The following is a 19625-nucleotide window of genomic DNA, read 5'->3' on the forward strand; positions in this document are numbered from 1 at the left end:
GAATTAAGAAATTCCATTGAAAAAACAATGGAATTAAGATTTACCCAATAGAACTCGTTGACAATGAAGCTTGTTAGAAAGGGTTTTATATGCTGATTTTGAATATGTAAATGTTTTTAAAATCTAACATGTATTTTGAGGATAAAACGTTTTAAAATTGGGAAAATTCCAAGCCGGAACAACTTGTGAAACTTTTGGACACTTAGGTCAAGTCCAAAAAACTTTATCCCACTAAGGTACCACTAGTATGCTAATTATTTTCTTACCATTATTTCTTCCTCCCACAACAACTATACTTCTCTTCTCTTTCTCCATCCTCTCTCCTTATTGTTGTTCGTTGATATCCAACCTAAACTGAAGCTCACATCAACACGTATATACTCCGATCTTCCACCACCACCAACGGCAGTCCATTCGACCATCGCAAGACAAAAGCCTCAGATCCAGCCTATTTTGGTCACGGTTGGCTACACCACCACTACCTTTGGACTCCCCCTCATTGAGATGCACAATGCCCAGCCTGAAATGGACCAAAACGGCCATCAGAAGTGGTCGTTTCAAAACAGTAACATTGGTCGGACAATGTTACAGTTTGGAAAAAACTTTAGATTTGGCCGATTCCGGTAGCGGTTCTCCATACCACTATCATCGTTGGACTCCTCTCATTGAAACACACAATGCCCAGTCATATACAGTCCAAAACGGCCATTAGATATGTCTGTTTTGAATTAGTAATATTGGTTGACTAATGTTACTGTTTTGAAATAATAACATTGATCGAATTAAAACAGTAATATTGGTCGGCTAACTTTGTTGTTTTGAAAAAAAATTCAGATCTTGCTGATTCCGACGACGGTTCATCACACCACCACCATCATTGGACTCCTCTTAAGGAGACGCACAATGCCAGTCATATTTGGATCAAAACAGTAGCCAGAAAAAAGAGATGAGAGAGGGAAAGAAATACTTAATAATAAGAGAGATATCAATAGGAGAGAGAAAGATGCAGTGATGAGAGAGAGATGTAGTAGAGAGAAGATAGAGTGAGAGTAGCATAGAGAGAAAGTAACAAGAGAGAAAACATATTAGATCTAATCTTATTTAAAAAAAGGCCAAAAAGAAATTTGATAAAATTAAATGATTTAAATAATTATAAAAAATAAAAGTAGACTTTTAAAGGATAAATTTTTTTAGACTTGATGTCCAATTATTTTAAAAGTGATATTAATATATCATTTTTCATTCGTTTAAGAGACTTGACATCCTATGCACTACTACCTAACATCCTATGGACTCCTACTACTGTTTTAAAAAAAAAAAAAAAAGGTCAAACGGCATTCCTCCGCTGGGACCTGGCGATGTTTACGTGTCGTAGCCAATGAAAAGCGACCAGCTGGAGCCGTCGCTTGGTCTTTGCCCACACTTTCTCCTCCTCCTTCGATTGCATTTGATCTCCAGAGACGAAACAAAGCAACCAAGTAACTCAAATTCTGTGCAGTATTCGCCATGAGTCGACCAAACTCTTTTCTTCTGGTAGCAATCACATTAGGGCTTCTGTCATCTTTGTCTCAATCGTTCCGCTTCGAGTTGCAATCGGGCCATACAAAGTGCATAGCAGAGGACATCAAAAGCAACTCCATGACCGTCGGCAAGTACCACGTCGTTAATCCGAACGAGGGCCAAGCCGTGCCTGAGAACCACAAAGTCACCGTCAGGGTTGGAACAAACATCGAATCGTCTTTTGTGTTTGAGTTTGATTGTATTTGTGAGCGCATGAATTTTTCTAGTTGTACTTCTGTATGTGTAGGTGACTTCGGCTTATGGGAACAACTATCACTACGCGGAGCTCGTGGATTCGGGGCAGTTTGCTTTTACGGCGGCTGAGGCTGGGGACTATATGGCTTGCTTTTGGGCGGCTGATCACAAGCCACAAGAGACTATAACTGTTGAATTTGATTGGAGAACCGGTGTGGCCGCCAAGGACTGGTCTAATGTTGCAAAGAAAGGCCAAATCGATGTGAGCTTTTTATTTTGCCTTGTTCTTATTTTTATCATTATTCTTCTCTTGGAATTTTTGTTTTCATTTGATACTCCTCATCCTTTTTGGGCTTCAAGTATGGTGTATGGTCATATCTATCATGGAGTAACATAGTGTATGGATTATGAAATAAATTTGGTGTTATGGTTATTTGATTTGGGAAAGCACCTAAGAAATAGAATACAGATTCAGCTGAAACAAAATATTGCGCTGAAATTGATTTTGGCAATGTCATTGCGCTTTTAAATCGCCTATTCTGTGCAAATTTACAATGTGCTCTTGAAAGCTTTCTCCTTCTAAACAAGGTAAGTTTTCCATATTCAAATTTTCATTTTCATTTTAAGGAGCAGAGACTAGAAGAATGGAGTTACTTTATGGGTGAGGGAACCTTAAGCTCGATTATTTGGTGTAGTCATATAGATCTTTTTCTTCTCAACTGACAATGATTAGGATTTCGGACAAGTGATGTGAGAATGCGTCATCTTAAGAGAAATCCTTGGGGCTCGATTATTTGGTGTAGTCATATAGATCTTTTCATTCCTGACTGGCACATCTTATTAGGACAAGTGATGTTATTCATGATCTACATGTATTTTTATTTTAATCACAAGTTAAAGAGGAGTTGGAGTTGGAAGACCTGAAAAGCTCATTCAGCTGGATGGAAGGCCAAAGTATAATACCTCCTTGGATGCTCATTTAGCTGAAATCTCAAGCACCAACCACAAGTTAAATATTCGTTTGGCTTCATTGTCTTAACTTCTCTTAGCCTCCTTCATCCTTGAATCCACTAGAAGTTAGAAGTGTCAATGGAGCATCAAGCTGATTATGGAGTATGAGTTTACTTAGAGTAGGGAATCTACTATTAAGATTCTGAAGGGTACAAGAGACCAATACAAGTGTATCACTTAGCATGAAGTAAATGAAGTGATAAACAAGTTTAAGATAAGAATAATATTGATATTCAGCTACAGGATTATTGGAACTTATTACAAGAATTGTTTCATACTTTCTTGTCCTATGAAAACTGAAAAATATAAATCATGTGTTTTCCTTTTCCTTATTTTCCATTGGGAAAATAAAATGTTGCCAAAACTGTCTGCCTAACCTCTTGGATTTTATATCATTTGGGTTGTTACCTGGTTATCCCCTCTTTTCCTTGGCTCAGCATTTGGAAGCCTAAAATTTCTCCCAAGATTGCCTTTTCAGTTGGGAAGCTATATGGAGAAAATTTTGACCATTGATAATTTAAGAAAAGAGGTTATCATCTAGTTAACAGATGTTTGAAAATCTGATTTCGAGTCCATAAACCACATTCTTTTGCATTGTCATTGGTCTAGGAATATGTGGATGATTGCTTGGAAGCTTGTAGGTGCCACTTGGGTTTTAGTTGCACCGTTGCTGAGTAGATTTAGCCTTTGAGCTATCTCTGCAGTGATTGTCTCCCAGATTCTACCTCTAACCATCATGTGGATGATTTGGATAGAGAGAAACAATAGGATTTTCAACGATAAGAGGGTCATCTCTTGATTTTTTGTACTGGTAGTTGTTTTAGTAATCTGAAATTCTTGTGTTGGGGTCTTGGTAACAATATTTTTGAGGCTTTTAGCTTAGCCTTGTTGTAAATTGTAATTCTCGCTTTTGCACATTTTTGGTGCTTGAATAAACTTATTTTTGAATCAAAAAAAAAAATTCATTTTTATCAAGTATTAGGGCAGTCAATTTTTTTAAGTGCTGCTGTTAACAAAACCTTCCACATGACAGGTTTCTCTCTAGGAATATAGTTTCTTTTTTTCAGTTGTAGACTTGTGGGTTATATTCTAAATTTTGAAGAGAGGGGGAGTCAAATCTTTGTCCTTGTGCAAGTGTATGAAGTTGGCTACCACTAGGCCACAAGTTCATGTGGTAAGTAATATGACTAGTCATTTACACCTTGCACCTTGTGTAAGGAATCTTAGTCTTAATTTCCTCTACTGTCCTACCTGAATTCTTGTTTTGCATGAATGCATGATGTAGAAAAGTTTTCGAATCCTAGCTTTTAAGGGTTCTTGCATAGGATTTTAAACAAGAAGGTCTGTTCTTGGGCTGTAAGCAGTACATGTGAACAGTGATTTTTGTGGAAGATTGAGAGTTTAGGTGATTAGGCTCAGATCACCCTAGGTTTCCTTGGTATCACACCAAACACAATCAAAAACAAATGGCTTTCTGGAAAATCATCTTAATGTTATTCATTCTTTCGTAATAACAATAACATTAATAATAATAATAGAGATTACATTCATATATTTGCTCTTTAGTAATCCTAGTGGCTAGTTCCATATGGACTTTCCTTCTAAGGACACAATAACTCGTAAAAGGACACAAATTAGACTAAAACTTTAACAAGGACTTGGCTTGGCAAAATGAACTAATAAAATACTAGTTAAAACACTTATTGATAAGAAATATGAAATTTCAGCAAATGTTGAAATTCCGACAATACCCTTTTTAAATTGTAAAGAACAGGTAAAACTGACCCAAGAACTAACTTAGTTAAGATAAGTAGTTTAAAAGCTAAAAGGTCAGTGATTCTTCCAGCTGACTTATTTTAGTGCTATATGTACTTTTGTGACATCTCAATTTGAGCAGATCACATGCAATAAGAGGAAAAAATAAGAAGTAACCCAGATTGAGCGAGGTTATTCAATCGGAGGTAGAGGTAACCTAAATTAAAAATAAGATTAAAAGATGGTTTAAGCCTGTAAAATGTGAAATGTTAGTGATACAACATGAATTAGGGTTGTAAAAGAGGCAAGCTTTCGACAAGCTACTCGTGTTCGAGCTCGTTTGTGTTCATCGGATAAAGCTTAACAAATGAGCTGGAACAAGATCCTTAAGCCAGTTTAATAAACGAGCCGAGCTTGAATAGTGGCGAGCTCGACTTGTTTATGTTCACGAATAGGCTCATTTAGGCTCATTTAACATGAGTGAACAAACCTATAGATGTATTTATGATCAGGTTTGACTATGTTTTCATAAATAAGTTTAGCAATATGATAATTACCAACTTAAATTTGCATTCAATCTTTACATGTTTTTTTATTATACAATTTTAATGGGCTTACTTATGAGCATAAGAACAATGAAACAATATAATTCTTCGAAAACAAACTTGTTTATGACCGCGCTACAAATACCATTAAAAATGTACATAGCAACTTGTTATTTAGCATAAGAATCACATTATTAAAAAAACTAAGCTCGAGCTCGTTAATTTTCTTAACAAGCTCAAACAAGTTTTTAGGGCTTGGTATAGGCTCCCGAACTCGATAATAGCTTTAACGTGGTAAAGTCCGGCTTGTTTACACCCCCACGCGCGAGAAGTTGAGATGAATTAAGCATGAGATGATTAGATGAAGGAAAGAGGGAGGCCAATAAGGCATGGGTGGAAGCAATAAAGAAAGTTTTGATCACTATGATGACAGTCGTACAACAATTTAGGGGCATTCATGTCTTTTGTCTAAATTAGTCAAATAGTCAACTTAACTTTAGGGCAAGGGGATTTAATGTAATTTGTTTCATTTAAGTTAGTATAAAAGGGTAGTCTCCATAGGTTCTAAGTATCCAGAAAATCATTGAAAGAAATGGCGTTTTGTCTAGGGTCTATCCCGATTGAATCGGCTTACATAGCACTCTTTTCTTTGATTTGCTTGGGCTAGATTTGAACCCTATTCAAGGTTCTTGACTAGATTTATTTGGCTCTTTGGGGTATTCTTGCTCCAATTTGCTTGGGCTATGGTAGATTCAATTATGTGATTTCTACTTTAGAGGTTGTATTAGGCTCAATTCTGTTAACTTAATCAATCATATCTATCTTTTTTTGGTTTGTTGATACTTTTGTTTTGTTTGATTCGGCTGCTTGTTGGATTCTGAACCAGGTCCTCAACACACTACCATTAGATTCACTTTACGAAAGGAGAATTCATATAGTGGACTCCAAATTATTTTCATCATGCCTTTAGACAGCTGACCTCATGATATTTGGGAATTATGATATTTTCTACTTATAAGAAGTTGGTCTGGTGGTAGTGATCCTTTACCATTTTCACAGGTCTCAAGTTTGTGACCTACAAGGCTACAACATTTTTTTTTCCTTTTTTTACAAGTGACCATGTAGTCCAGTGGTAGAGTTGTAATGGTGTAACCTAGAGGTTTCAAGCTCAATTCCTATAAACAACCTCTCCATATATTATGTGAGGGTAAGGTTTGCATACACATTGTCTCACCTCGACCCAGCCTACTGGGGGAGCCTTGTACACGTATATTCAACTTTCATTTTCTATCTGTAAATGCATACTATAAATATTATCACCTTTGCGAATTTGAGGTTTTGGAATGTCATTTCCAGTGTTTTCAAATGCGAAAGCGTAAGGCGATGCGTTATCGTGTATTACATCCAAAATACGTACGCCTAGTGAGGATCGTGTTTTACATACGCTCTGGTTCTTTTTGAGTCCATTTTGCATCAAAACGCGTATTGAAAAGTGCAAACGCATTTCAAACCACTGATCATTTCTATCTGTATATGCATACTATATACATCATCACCATTGCTTATTTGAGATTTTGGAATTATGGTTGGTCATCATTAATATGATATGTGATGCTGTTGTTTTGGCTTTTATTCTCAACCTTTTTTTCATATCATTGACATTAATTGCAGTTTCACTCTGAGTTTTCTTTGAGTCTTTTGTTTGACATTTCTACAATATTTTCCTTGCTCCTTCTCTTATAGGAAGCTGTTATTGAATAAGCTTGTACTCACTATTTGGGTGCCTTTGAACAGCATGCAATTTTTTTTTCTCCCCCATAACTTCATCATATATTTTTTGGCTCCAAGTTCATTTTGTGTCCCTTTTTACATGATTTATTGTGCTGTGTGGTAGGTTATTTTATGATTCTGTCTTGGTTGTATCTCAAAACCATGAAAGGAGGTTGAGGGCTAAAACTTCAAATTTGGCAAGGTACTGTTTAAATGTCAAAACGAAGTGAATAAAGCATAATGTTGTCTTTTTTATTTTCTGTGAATGCAGGTGATGGAGTTGGAGCTGAAGAAATTGTATGATACTGTAAATTCCATCCATGAGGAAATGTTTTATCTTCGGGAAAGGTTAGACTTTCTCTCTCTGCAACTGTGCTGACAGAAAATAAATCAAGCTTTCAAGGGTGGATTATTTGGATATGGAATAAGTTTCAACATGATTCTTGGTTTTTCCAGGGAAGAAGAAATGCAGGATCTGAACCGATCTACTAACTCAAAGATGGCCACGTTGAGTGTTCTTTCACTTGTCATTTGCTTATCAGTGGCAGGCTTGCAACTATGGCACTTGAAGACTTTCTTTGAGAAGAAGAAGATCATTTAATTTAAGAACTATTTTTTCCTACTGTACTCTGTAAAATATCTTACCAACTTACTCTGTAAAAGATTAGTTTTGATACCAGATTGTTGGTTGGATATTTTTGATAACTCAAATGGTCCATTTGCTGTAGTGTTATTTTGGTTGTGTTTTTTATTTTATGAAGTGAATATGGAAAGATTAAATAATGAAGGCTGCCGCCTGACGCCACCATTTCTACTAAATTTGGGGTGCCGAACGGGCCGTCAGTAAAATCTGTGGCCTGCTTTGTTGCTACTAAATTTGGGGTGTCGAACAGGTCATTGAGAAAATATGTGCACTGCAGCACTGCTTTGTTGCAAAATGGCAACCGACGATCCTTTGATCCCTTTTAGAGGATGTGGAGAAACTTTTTGACTGGCGTATTTTTGAGGACTTCCTTGCCTCTTGGGCATTAAGGGCTGAGTTGCCCAATCTGCTCATGTTAAGGCTTCAATCTTGCCGTCTAGAACTGGTGGGACAAGGCAGGCCAGTCGATGCAGAATAAGTAGTAGCATCAATGACATTACTTGAGACCATGGATCTAGGCTCCATTCATCTTATAGGGTTCACAGATTGTACCCTAAATTGTTGCGATCGTATGCTCCATTGTGCATATATTAGCTACTTTATCATTTGCAACCGTACAGCTTAGTTCACATGCTTGTAAATAATCACAGAAGAATATCTCCAATCATTGAATCAAACTAAACTAGATTTGAAACCGTGATAGTGATGACAACTAGTGACAAAGCCATGTGGTGTTTTTTTTTTTGTTGACGGAGAACCCATCCAGGGCCCACCCCGGGACCAACTTCTACATGTCTTAATTCAGTTGTGAACATGTAACATACACACGGAATCGAACCCGGGTACTTTTGCCTAACTCATCCATACCAAGATACGCTCTACTACCCAGGCTACTCCACGTGTGACTAAAGCCATGTGCGGCCACATTGCAAATTATATAAGCACTGTGGAATCTTCAATCTGCTGATGGCTCGTGAAGTTTTAATATCCACAACACATAAGAACATATCTCATCAAATGATTAATAAAGCAGACACCTCGCTAACAAAGTCGTCTAGTCGTGGCAATCAAAATAATATTCCGCAAGATCACAAAATCCGGTATGTACAAGGAACACAACTGACGAGTCTGGAAGCTCATTTAAACTGTTTGAAAAAAGAACATAAAGAGCAAATGATGTGGAACATATGCTTATTATCACTTTTACCTGGCTTGCTGACAAAATTACAATTCGGAGAAAAAGTAAAGAAACCCTAATCCGATGACCAAACAATCTATATCAATATAATTCTTTGAACACTCTCCTCTGATCAGGATAGAAGACCTGAAAGTGTGGAATCTAATAAAATTCACCTACACAACTTGTGACTGAAAATGAACCGAATCTCGTGGACTCTAGAGTTTTCCACAGCCAAGTGTATTTACAACAGCATCTGCACATACAAGTACAGGAAATACTGGTAGAAACCAGAGCATGACTTCGATATACCTCACTGTGTCTTATGTACTGAATATGTGCCAGGGATGGTCGCTTGGAAGATTTTCTTTGATCGTTTCAAGCCGCTTCAGGATATCCAAGAAAGAAGGTCTTTTTGTCATGTCAGCAGCCCAGCAATGCTCCATTAAACTTCGAACATTAAAAGAAAAGGAAATGAGCAACCCATAGGCCCGGATTATCCCCGGGAACTGTTATTTGAATGTTTTATCTATCAAAACGTAGCTCAGAAAAAGACTTTGTAAAGTGAGTAACTGTTGGATAGTTCATCCTAGAATAAATACAGCACACAACAAATCATGGCAAGTGGGAGAAGAAACTGGAACTTAACAGAGGAATGAAATCCTACATTAGATGGTAAACATGGATAACAGGACAGAATATAATTGACAAACAATTCAACCAGTAAAATTTACAATTATATATACCAATACCAGAATACATTAGAAAGATGAAGGAAACTATCCTACTTTCTAGCCTTTTTTATCAAATCTCCATATTTCCTCTGGTGTACTGATCTGCAAAATCAAAACCTTGGTTTCCAGGCCCTTCGAAGAAACTGCCGCCTATAGCAACAACTAAAGCCCATCTTCCTTTCTCATACTACAATTGTAAATGCAGCATGCGATGACACCTAAAACACAACTTTAAGCATCCAGAGGTGGAATTTGGTTTAATGGCTCGACAATATTTTTATTTTCTTTCTTATATATAAACAATTATTTGATATAAACTGTTCACAAAGGAAAAATCTAGAAATAATACAGCTCAAAATGGTGCCTCTTCACCTTAATAAGTTCAATATGACACCCAACTAATGGTCCTGGATGGTAATTAATATTTTTTGAGCATAAAAAAAAATTGAACAGGTGGATGGTAATTTAATATTTCAGATGCAATTGTAGAATGGAAAAGTATATCTTGAGGCGAAAAAGAGAGTCAATTTCTTGTAGACATTCCACGCACAAAAAGGAGAGAAGACAAGAGTCAAGAGCAGAAGTCTTCAAGATGTACTCACTCCTTCAGCTCAGGAATATATCCTTTTGCACGGAAAATTGGTCTATGCCCTTCTGCTACATACTTGGCAGCTTCATAAGGCTCGTAGTTTGCAAGTGGTGGTTCTCCTTCAAGCATCTGGCCCAGTTGTGAAGGTCATGAATTATAAATAGGTTAACATACTTCCCATATCAATCCTATTTCTTCAAGAAAATGAGTATTGCCCCCCTATTTAAAAGCGAAATGAACATTACCTCATAGAGTATCATTGCAAAGGAGAAAACATCAACCTTCTTATCGTATTTCCGATGCTTGAAAACCTCAGGAGCCATATACCGGTCTTTTGTTTTGTTTCAAATTCATAACAACAATTGAGTATGAGAAGATAGATCATATTTTTGAGTGTTTTTTTTTTTAAATAGCATTGTAAGAGATACTCACAACTTCCTGTCTCGCCAGTCATTTTGTAAACATCATGAGAATTCTGAACCTTGATGAGCTTGCTTAGTCCAAAGTCTCCAACTTTCAAATGGTCTGCACTGGAGTTGACTAAAAGAACATTCCTGAAAGATAAACAGCATTACGAAGACGGAAATAAAAGATGCTATAAGTACTGGACACATAGTTTCAACCATGACAGCAAATAGGAAAATGAATGACAAGAATATTCATAGCTAGTAGCTATTAGTAAGAAAACGATCACTTGCGGATGAAATTTTAATGCAGAAACAAAACTCACCTTGGTTTTAGGTCTCGGTGTATTATGACATTCGGTTCATTGTGAAGATAAGTCATTCCTCTGCACACAAGATTTGAAAAATTCAGACACTAAGAAGCTAGTGCATAGTAAGACAACTCTGGCAATGTCCTCAGGGTACAAAATGTTGCAAAAGCTTTGCCCTTCCTCCAAGTAATAATGAAATGCTGAATGTTATTTTAAGGCTAGAGCTTGATCCTGCAATTGTACATATTTCAATGGTATCTTCCTGTACCAAAAAAGCATATTCAACAATAAAATAATAATAAAAAATCATTTTTGCTCACATATAAGCAGTCCATCAGGCAAAGAAACATTTCAATTTTCTCATGGCCATTTTCAAAAACTACATATATCTGCCTGACATGAGATAGATAATATGTCCACAAGCGAAAGAGACAAACTGATGACAGTACAGCAAAATATCACTTCTCCTTCCTTAGATGTGAGACAGTTTTAATAAAAAATTTCGCATTTCCGTTAATCTTTGTTAAAGAAACAAACCCTTATAGGGCAAAAAAAAGGGGTTCAACTCAAGTCCACCTCATCCTTTGCAAGAAAGAATCTATAAAGGACTAATATTGTGACTATCCACATTTTCCTGAAAACTTCATAAAAGAAGTGTTAATCATCCGCTAACAGCATGCTTAATGGAGAAAGAGCGGTGGGCATGAAAGGGTATATATACTTGTAAAGAGGAGGAAATCTTGGAAAAAGATTCCTCTTAATAATATCATCAAATTGTCAAAGGGAAGATATAATATTGCCTCAATGGTTAAATTTTCCAGCAGATGATTTACAAAAGTTGAAATTCTTATTGCAACAATTACTAAAAATTTAGTAGATGAGAATGACATTAGTATCTGCCAAAAAAAACCTAAATTGTAATCTGGGAAAGCCTACAGAGGGGGCAGATTGATTGACCCATTAAAATAAGGTGTCAGCTAAGAACCAAAACTAAATCATGTCATTGCCATGTCGGTTGGCTTAAACACCAAAACTGAACTCTCGGAAGTTTGTAAGAAGTTAACTGTGTTGAGCTAAGCAAGTTGCATGGAAGAAATCTACGTCAAATGTTAAAAATAAGGTGCATTTTCTTTTTAAAAATAATTTTGAAATAGAATAATGAGTGTGCTGCTCTCTAATGAATCGTTTTTCTACCCTGAAACTGAATTTACATGGATTCAAACATAGCTTAAGAATATAAATATATAAAAAAAAAAAATAGATGCAATGAGCAATAGTACAAAAGCATTGGCTGCAACAAGATGGTTAGTCGTGTAGCAAAGATGACTACTTTTGTAAGTATATATCTCAATTACTTGGCAATGTCCAGTGCAAAGTTGATGACAGTTGAAGGACTAAGCACAGCCTTTTCCTTGAGGTACTGATGCAGATCTCCCTATGACAAGAAATACATACCACAAATTTTGAAGTTGATCATTCCAGATAATTATCAACAGCTTTGAAACAGGAATCTGAATGTGGAACTGAAGGCAAAGAGGCAAAGAGGCATTCAATTACCCCCCTCAGATACTCAGTAATCAACATAAGGGGCTTCCTCTCGGTAACAGCTCCCAGGAACTGAACTATATTAGGATGACGAAGTTTCACCAGCAAATTAACCTCGTGCCTAAAGTCCTGACTGAAAAATAGAAAGTAAGAAGTAATCAAGGAATTTAAATTCCTTCTACAACAGTGAACTAAGCAAGTAGGAATTTAGAGAAAAGCTATAAAAGAACCAAATTAACAATTTTCTACAGAACTGATAGTAAGATTAATTGGATTTTGTTGTACTATTGGTTCCCTGCAAGATTCAAACACTAGCTGCAACAATCTTTTAAAGTCCACAACATATGCGCAACCCTCTTCTATCTATGCTTGGGATGGGCTACGGGAAGAATGCCTCACAAGTCTAAAAAGAATTTTTGAATGGTCTAAAGAATGAATGAAAAGTTGAATTGTCTTTAGCAATGAAAATTCAATGCTTACAGAGAATATGTTCATCATTATTTACAATTCCACGACTTTCTTGGCCAATTAACAAGCTCTGGTTCATTGTCAATTCAGATACATTCCAGGACACAATTGATATTGTTAGAATATATATATATAAATGACGTGAAATGCCCCAACCCAACAAGTTAACTTATTGGGTTGAATGGCAAAGTAACAAATCTCAATGTGATATCGGAGCAAAAGGTCTTGGGTTCAAACCTTACTTTTCGCAATTTAAATCACCGTTGTTACCCTAATTGTGGACCTTGTGTGAAAGTAGCCATAATGTTGGGCACTGTTTGTTGTGCACGTACTTTTCGCAATTTAAATCACCGTTGTTACCCTAATTGTGGACCTTGTGTGAAAGTAGCCATAATGTTGAGCCTTGTTTGTTGTGCACGTGTTGGGTTGTCGCATTGTTCAACCCAAACGTGAGGGGGAGTATTAGAATATATATAAATGATGTGAAATGATCCAACCCAACAAGTTTAACTTACAGGGTTGAATCACGGATGACAAAGTAACTAATCTTAATAGATATTACTACCATCTTATGATTGACAATAATTTTCCTAGAGCTCCTTCACCACATCATAGTAGTCTTTTTCTTTTTTTATTAAGGTACAGCTAGACATGATATTTATATATTTTTAATCAAAAAAAGGAGAAAGTTAGGCAGCTGTAAGAAACATTGAATTGAAGCCAACAATAGGAAGATATTTCGAAGACAAGAGACTTACATCACCAATCTATCATCTGAAAGAGATGGAAGAATGCGTTTGACAGCTACTGGGGTTCCACGCCAGTAAGCTTTTAAAATCTCACCAAATGACCCCTGCCAGTATCAGCCATCATCAGTGAGAGTCCATAAATAATATGCACCGAAAATCATAACCCCAGAACTTAAAGAGCATACCCAGTTACTGTAAGCTTGACTGCCTCACAAATCAACACAAACAACTCACTCTGTGATTCCTGCAACTCACAGTCAACAACCAGCAATCCAACCAACACAGGAAATAACACAAGAGTAGTTGAAATACAAATCCAGCAGCACAACAGTTAGTAGCTACTAGAATCAACTGAAAACTCAGATGAGAATCACACACAAAATCTGATTTTTTTCATTCATAAAACATCCAAGAGATACAAGCCCTTTTGTTCTAGAAAACACACGTACAGAAGACAGTACATGAGCAGCTTCTAGACAATATATCTTAGTCATACATCTGTCATAATCTAACATACATTCATTAAACAAATTACAGTAAATTTCCTAAACTAACCTCAACATTCCAACACTCCTCCTTGAGGTTAAGTTTAGACATCCCCAGCATGGTCTTGAGTTGCTCAAATCTCTTCCTGTGCAATGCCTTGGTCAACAAGTCTCCTAACTGCTCATCAGAACTGCAGTGCTTCAATTTAACATCACCTTCTTTTTCTGCTTCTCTGATAGCATGATATTTCACCTTAATATGCTTAGTCTTGCCATGGTGCACTGGATTTTTGACAATTGAAATAGCAGATTGATTATCACAGAAGTTCTCAGTAGCACCTTCAAGAATAAAACCCATATCAACCATAATTTTCCTGAGCCAAATAGCATGATTTGATCCTGCAGCTGCTGATATATATTCAGCTTCTGCAGTAGATTGTGCTACAACCTCCTGCTTCTTTGAACACCATGAAAACACATTCTTGCCAAGACAGAACACATAACCACTTGTACTCTTAGAATCATCAAAGTTGTCAGCCCAATCACTATCAACAAAGCCTCTCAAAGTACAATCATCATCCCTGCTATACTTAAGGCCACAATCCACAGACCCACTCAAATACCTCAGCACCCTTTTCCCTGCACCAGAGTGCACTTGACTAGGAGAATTCATGAACCTAGAGAGTAGGCTGGCTGCATACATTAAATCTGGTCTGGTAGCAGTCAAATAAAGAAGACTACCTACCAAACTCCTATAGGATGAAGGATCAACCTTCTCTGCTCCATCATCCTTTGAAAGTTTCTCATTCACCACAAGAGGTGCTGCCACAGATTTGCATTCCAGCATTTTAAACTTCTTCAAGACTTCAAGTGCATACTTCTTTTGAGACAGAAAAATACCATCCTCACTTTGATGAATTTCCATGCCCAGAAAGTATGACATAACACCCAAATCAAACATTTCAAATCTATTTTTCATCACTGTTTTGAAATTTTCCACAGAGGATAATTCTTTCCAGTGACAAGAAAATCATCCACATACAAGGACACTATCAACTGATCATTCCCAGGCTTCACATACAGAGTTGGTTCATTACCACTCCTCACAAAGCCATTTTCAGTCAAATAAGAATCAATTTTAGTGTACCAAGCTCTTGGTGCCTGTTTAAGGCCATAGAGAGCTTTATGGAGCTTGTACACCTTATTCTCTTGTCCAGGAACTTCATACCCTTCAGGCTGCTCAACAAAGATATCTTCTTGAAAGCTCACCATTTAGGAAAGCAGATTTCACATCCAAATGGTATACTTTCCAACCCAATTGTGCTGCAAGTGCAAGAATAAGTCTCACAGTATCCAATCTGGCTATTGGAGCAAATGTATCACCATAATCTTCACCTGCAACTTGAGAGTACCCTTTAACCACCAATCTAGCTTTATACTTAAACACTGAGCCATCCGGGTTGAGTTTGGTCTTATAAACCCATTTCACACCAATCACTTGTTTATCCTGTGGTCTTTCAGTAAGCTCCCAAGTGTGATTTTTATTGATCATATTCAACTCTTCTTCCATGGCTGAATTCCACTCCAGGAATTTTGAAGCTTCTGAATAACCACTAGGTTCAACAACCACTGCACAACATCTTTCATATACCTCAGAGAGAGATTTATGCTTCACCACTGGCCTGTCATCATTAGAATCTAAGCCAGCAATTTCATCAGACTTTTCAAAAGTGACACTAGTAGGTACATACTCCTCCTGCTTGTCAACACTCTTCTGAATTGTTTGTTTGTCCCAATCCCAATAGGACTGCTCATCAAATACAACATCTCTGCTGACTTGGATTTTCTTGCTCTCCAAGTTATAAATTCTATAACCTTTAGACTGAGATGAATACCCCAGAAATATCCCCAAGTCAGACTTCTTATCAAGCTTTGACCTCTTCTGTGAAGGAACATGTGCATAACAGATTGAGCCAAATATCCTTAGATGCTTGGCAGTAGGTTTGATTCCAGACCAGACTTCAATTGGAGTCTTCTCCTTGACAGATTTTGATGGCAATCTGTTAAGGAGATACACTGATGTGTACACAGCTTCTGCCCATAGGAACTTAGGCAATTTCTTCTCAAACAATAAACATCTTGCCATTTCTAAAATGGTTCTATTTTTCCTTTCAGAGACCCCATTCTGTTGGGGAGTATAGCTCACAGTGAGCTGATGTACAATCCCTGAATCCTCACAGAACTGATCAAATGCAGTTGAGTGTATTCAGATCCATTATCTGACCTGATGGCTCTAATCTTCTTTCCACTTTGCGATTCAACCATATTTTTAAACTTCTTAAACACAGTCAAAACATGAGCCTTGCTGCTCATAAAATATACCCAGCACATTCTACTATAATCATCAATAAACAATACAAAGTACTTGTTTTGTCCGAGAGAAGGAATTGACATTGGTCCACAAACATCTGTGTGGATCAATTCCAATTTATCTTTGGCTCTCCAAGTACTATCAGTGGGAAATGCCTCTCTATGCTGCTTCCCAAACTGGCAAGCACTACACACATGCTGGTCCAGAACTATTTCAGGCAAATCCCTCACCATTCCACCATCAGTAGCCAACTTTAGAGAACTAAGATTACAATGGCCATATCTACAATGCCACAAAGTAGTGTCATCTACTCTAATGCTCAAAGCAAGCTGTTTATCAGAATTAGTATAAAGAGGAAAACAATTATCCACCAGCTGCACTGTAGCAATCTTACTGCCATTAGGAGCAAAGATAGTACAACTACAATTTTTGAAATCCAAAGCATAGCCTTTTTTGAGCATTTGAGCAACACTCAACAGATTATGCTTCAACTGAGGTATTAAAAGAACATTAGAAATTAGCTTGGTACCTTGTTTAGTACACACAACCACTGTACCCCTTCCAGCAGCTTGCACAATTTGGCCATTAGCAAGTTTGACCTTGGTATTCACAGATTTATCCAAGCTGGTAAACATAGTTTCATCTTTAGCCATGTGACTAGTACAGCCACTATCCAACAGCCAAACATTCTGACCAGAAACCTGAGAGTCACACATAGCCATAAACAAAGAATCATGAGATTGTTGCTTCTGATCATCAGAATAATTTGCCTCCTGAGAGACAGTAGCACCACCACCACTTGATGCTTGACCCTGATTCTGCTTTGCTCTACAACTCTTTTCAATGTGGCCAAGATTGTTACAAAACCTACACCTTGGCTTCCCATATTTCTGCCAACATGTCTTCTCAGGATGGTTGGTCTTCCCACAGTGAGAACATGGAGGGAACTTGCCCTTTTTGGAAGAATCTCCTGAATTGGAACTATCAGAAGTCTTTCCTTTACCACCTTTCTCAAAAAATTTCTTCTTTCCCTCCATAGAATTCTGCTGCTTACCCTTGTGCTTAGCTTGAAAAGCACCTTCCACCATATCATCCTGTCTGAAACTAACCCTCTGCTCATGTGCTTGCAATTTACTACAGACTTCTGAAATAGTCAATTTCTTCAAATCACAACTCTCCTCAATTGCAGAGACTTTAGCTTCAAACCTCTCTGGTAAGCTAATTAGTATTTTCTCAACAACTTTATGCTCCAATATATCTTCTCCATATAACCTCATTTGACTAACTAGTTCATTCAACTTTGCAGAATACCCCTTAATGGTATCTGTCTCCTTCATTCTCAACAACTCAAACTCCCTTTTGAGAGTCAACAACCTCTGTTGTCTTACCCTCTCACTTCCCTGAAACTCTTCAACAAGCTTGTCCCAAACCATTTTTACAGATTTGATCCCTACTATTCTAGAGAACACCTCATCAGACAAGGCAGAGTGAAGGAAAGTGAGAGCCTTGAAGTTTTTCTGCTTCTGCTCAGCCAACTCTTTCATCTGAGCAACCCGTGGATTTTCAGGTTGTGAAGCGGGATCATAGCCCTCTTCAATAACATCCTAGAGATTATGCGCCATGAGAAAAGCCTCCATCTTTACACACCAAAAATCAAAATTCTCACCTGAGAAGATGGGAGGTGAAGGCAATGAAGAAGCTGACATCTTTGTAAACCCAAAAATCAACTCAAAGTCACCACAGCCCCTCAAGAACAGATGCTCCGATACCACTTGTAAGCTTGACTGCCTCACAAATCAACACAAACAACACACTCTGTGATTCCTGCAACTCACAGTCAACAACCAGCAATCCAACCAACACAGGAAATAACACAAGAGTAGTTGAAATACAAATCCAGCAGCACAACAGTTAGTAGCTACTAGAATCAACTGAAAACTTAGATGAGAATCACACACAAAATCTGATTTTTTTCATTCATAAAACATCCAAGAGATACAAGCCTTTTTGTTCTAGAAAACACACGTACAGAAGACAGTACATGAGCAGCTTCTAGACAATATATCCTAGTCATACATCTGTCATAATCTAACATACATTCATTAAACAAATTGCAGTAAATTTCCTAAACTAACCTCAACATTCCAACATTTACAAATTCATTGGTAAAGCTCTACAAAAATAAGAGACATAAATTGACAACAACGTAAAACCAACAGGACAAAGACTTGAATTGTCATTTTGAAGGAAATCATCTCTCTTACAAAGCTCTTGAATCAGATATTTTCTAGCAAAGTGAATGGACATCTAAGTTGACAATGATTAAACCTATGTTTTATGAATTGCACTGTTATAAGACAAGTTTAACTATGTAGCAGTGAACAATCTTATAATTGATCTGTATTCTAAAATGATAGCTGATATATAGTATATTGTTAGGTGATCTGGCCGATTGGCTATTTTCATTATAGTGTCCCCCTTAAAAGATAAGATGCGAGAAAATTATCTAAGATGGTTTGGACATGTCCAACAAAGAGATGTTCGTCCCAAGTTTAGGTAACTTAATTAGGTGATATAAAAACAGAGAAGGGAGACAATAAAAGACTTGGACAGAATATTTCTGTCTTTCCTGATGGTGAATAAGCACTGTGCAGAAGCGCTAGAAAGGAACAAATTTAGATCTCATTTGGTCAGATACCACACATTTACATGAGAAAGTAATGTTGAAAGACAAAAAGGGGTTTAAATAGCACAACTAGCATTATGGAAGGCTTATAAGAATTTTTAAAGTCATGTACACATTTTGGAATCATATTTTTACTCAAAAATTGTAGAAAATTCAATAAAGAAAACAAACCACCAAAGTTTTCAAATCAATATATACTTAAATCAGATTGCCCATTGCACCCAGCTATGTCTGTATAAAACTGATGGAGGTAGAAAGGGGGCAGGGGACACCTTTCCAATAATTGTTGAGTTTGAGAAATCCAGCTCAGAAGGGTCAATTTCCCAGTCAGACCTGCTTGGCAGAGGAGGTCGGACAGGACTTGGTTCAAAATGACTTCCATTTTGACCCTGCATAGTACATAATGCCAACATAATTAGCTAAGTGAAAAATCTACATATTGATATGTTGCACTTGAGCATTGAGAAGGCATGACTTTACATTTTTTTTCCCTTTCAACCAGTGAAGTAAGTAGTAACACATTAACTGAGCATACATAAGAACAAAACTAGCATTTAATTTACATGATCTTAACAAAATAATTGATGCAGGAAGAACCATTTGAGAATCTTGAGCAATCAAAGAACA

General features: G+C 37.0%; 2 protein-coding genes across 2 annotated transcripts in view; one reads left to right on the plus strand and one right to left on the minus strand.

Moving 5' to 3' along the window:
- The first annotated feature begins 1354 nt into the window (after window positions 1-1354).
- Window positions 1355-7619, plus strand: LOC120003027 (transmembrane emp24 domain-containing protein p24delta9-like). Its single transcript, XM_038851919.1, has 4 exons — window positions 1355-1716; window positions 1808-2017; window positions 7108-7184; window positions 7293-7619. Exons 1-4 carry the CDS (start codon window positions 1507-1509, stop codon window positions 7435-7437), a joined length of 642 nt encoding a protein of 213 aa, XP_038707847.1. The 5' UTR covers window positions 1355-1506; the 3' UTR covers window positions 7438-7619.
- Window positions 7620-8590: 971 nt separating this feature from the next.
- LOC120001901 (integrin-linked protein kinase 1-like) overlaps window positions 8591-19625 on the minus strand; it is a 43767-nt gene continuing 32732 nt past the window's right edge. The window contains exons 3-11 of the mRNA XM_038850421.1: window positions 19271-19387; window positions 13466-13560; window positions 12252-12372; window positions 12050-12129; window positions 10710-10769; window positions 10412-10533; window positions 10225-10310; window positions 9993-10108; window positions 8591-9106 (exon numbers count right to left, since the gene is read on the minus strand). Of these exons, the coding sequence (XP_038706349.1) occupies window positions 8980-9106; window positions 9993-10108; window positions 10225-10310; window positions 10412-10533; window positions 10710-10769; window positions 12050-12129; window positions 12252-12372; window positions 13466-13560; window positions 19271-19387 (924 nt within the window). The 3' untranslated portion in view covers window positions 8591-8979. The remainder of the gene's footprint in view (window positions 9107-9992; window positions 10109-10224; window positions 10311-10411; window positions 10534-10709; window positions 10770-12049; window positions 12130-12251; window positions 12373-13465; window positions 13561-19270; window positions 19388-19625) is intronic.

Source organism: Tripterygium wilfordii, chromosome 7, assembly GCF_013401445.1.
Source record: "Tripterygium wilfordii isolate XIE 37 chromosome 7, ASM1340144v1, whole genome shotgun sequence".
Lineage (NCBI taxonomy): Eukaryota > Viridiplantae > Streptophyta > Magnoliopsida > Celastrales > Celastraceae > Tripterygium > Tripterygium wilfordii.

What these genes read in the sequence shown, in the direction of transcription:
- LOC120003027 (XM_038851919.1), top strand. Translation starts at nt 1,507, where the DNA reads ATGAGTCGACCAAACTCTTTTCTTCTGGTAGCAATCACATTAGGGCTT. An exon ending in CAAAGAAAGGCCAAATCGAT is followed by an intron (nt 2,018 to 7,107) that starts GTGAGCTTTTTA and finishes CTGTGAATGCAG; the next exon opens with GTGATGGAGTTGGAGCTGAA. An exon ending in ATGTTTTATCTTCGGGAAAG is followed by an intron (nt 7,185 to 7,292) that starts GTTAGACTTTCT and finishes TGGTTTTTCCAG; the next exon opens with GGAAGAAGAAATGCAGGATC.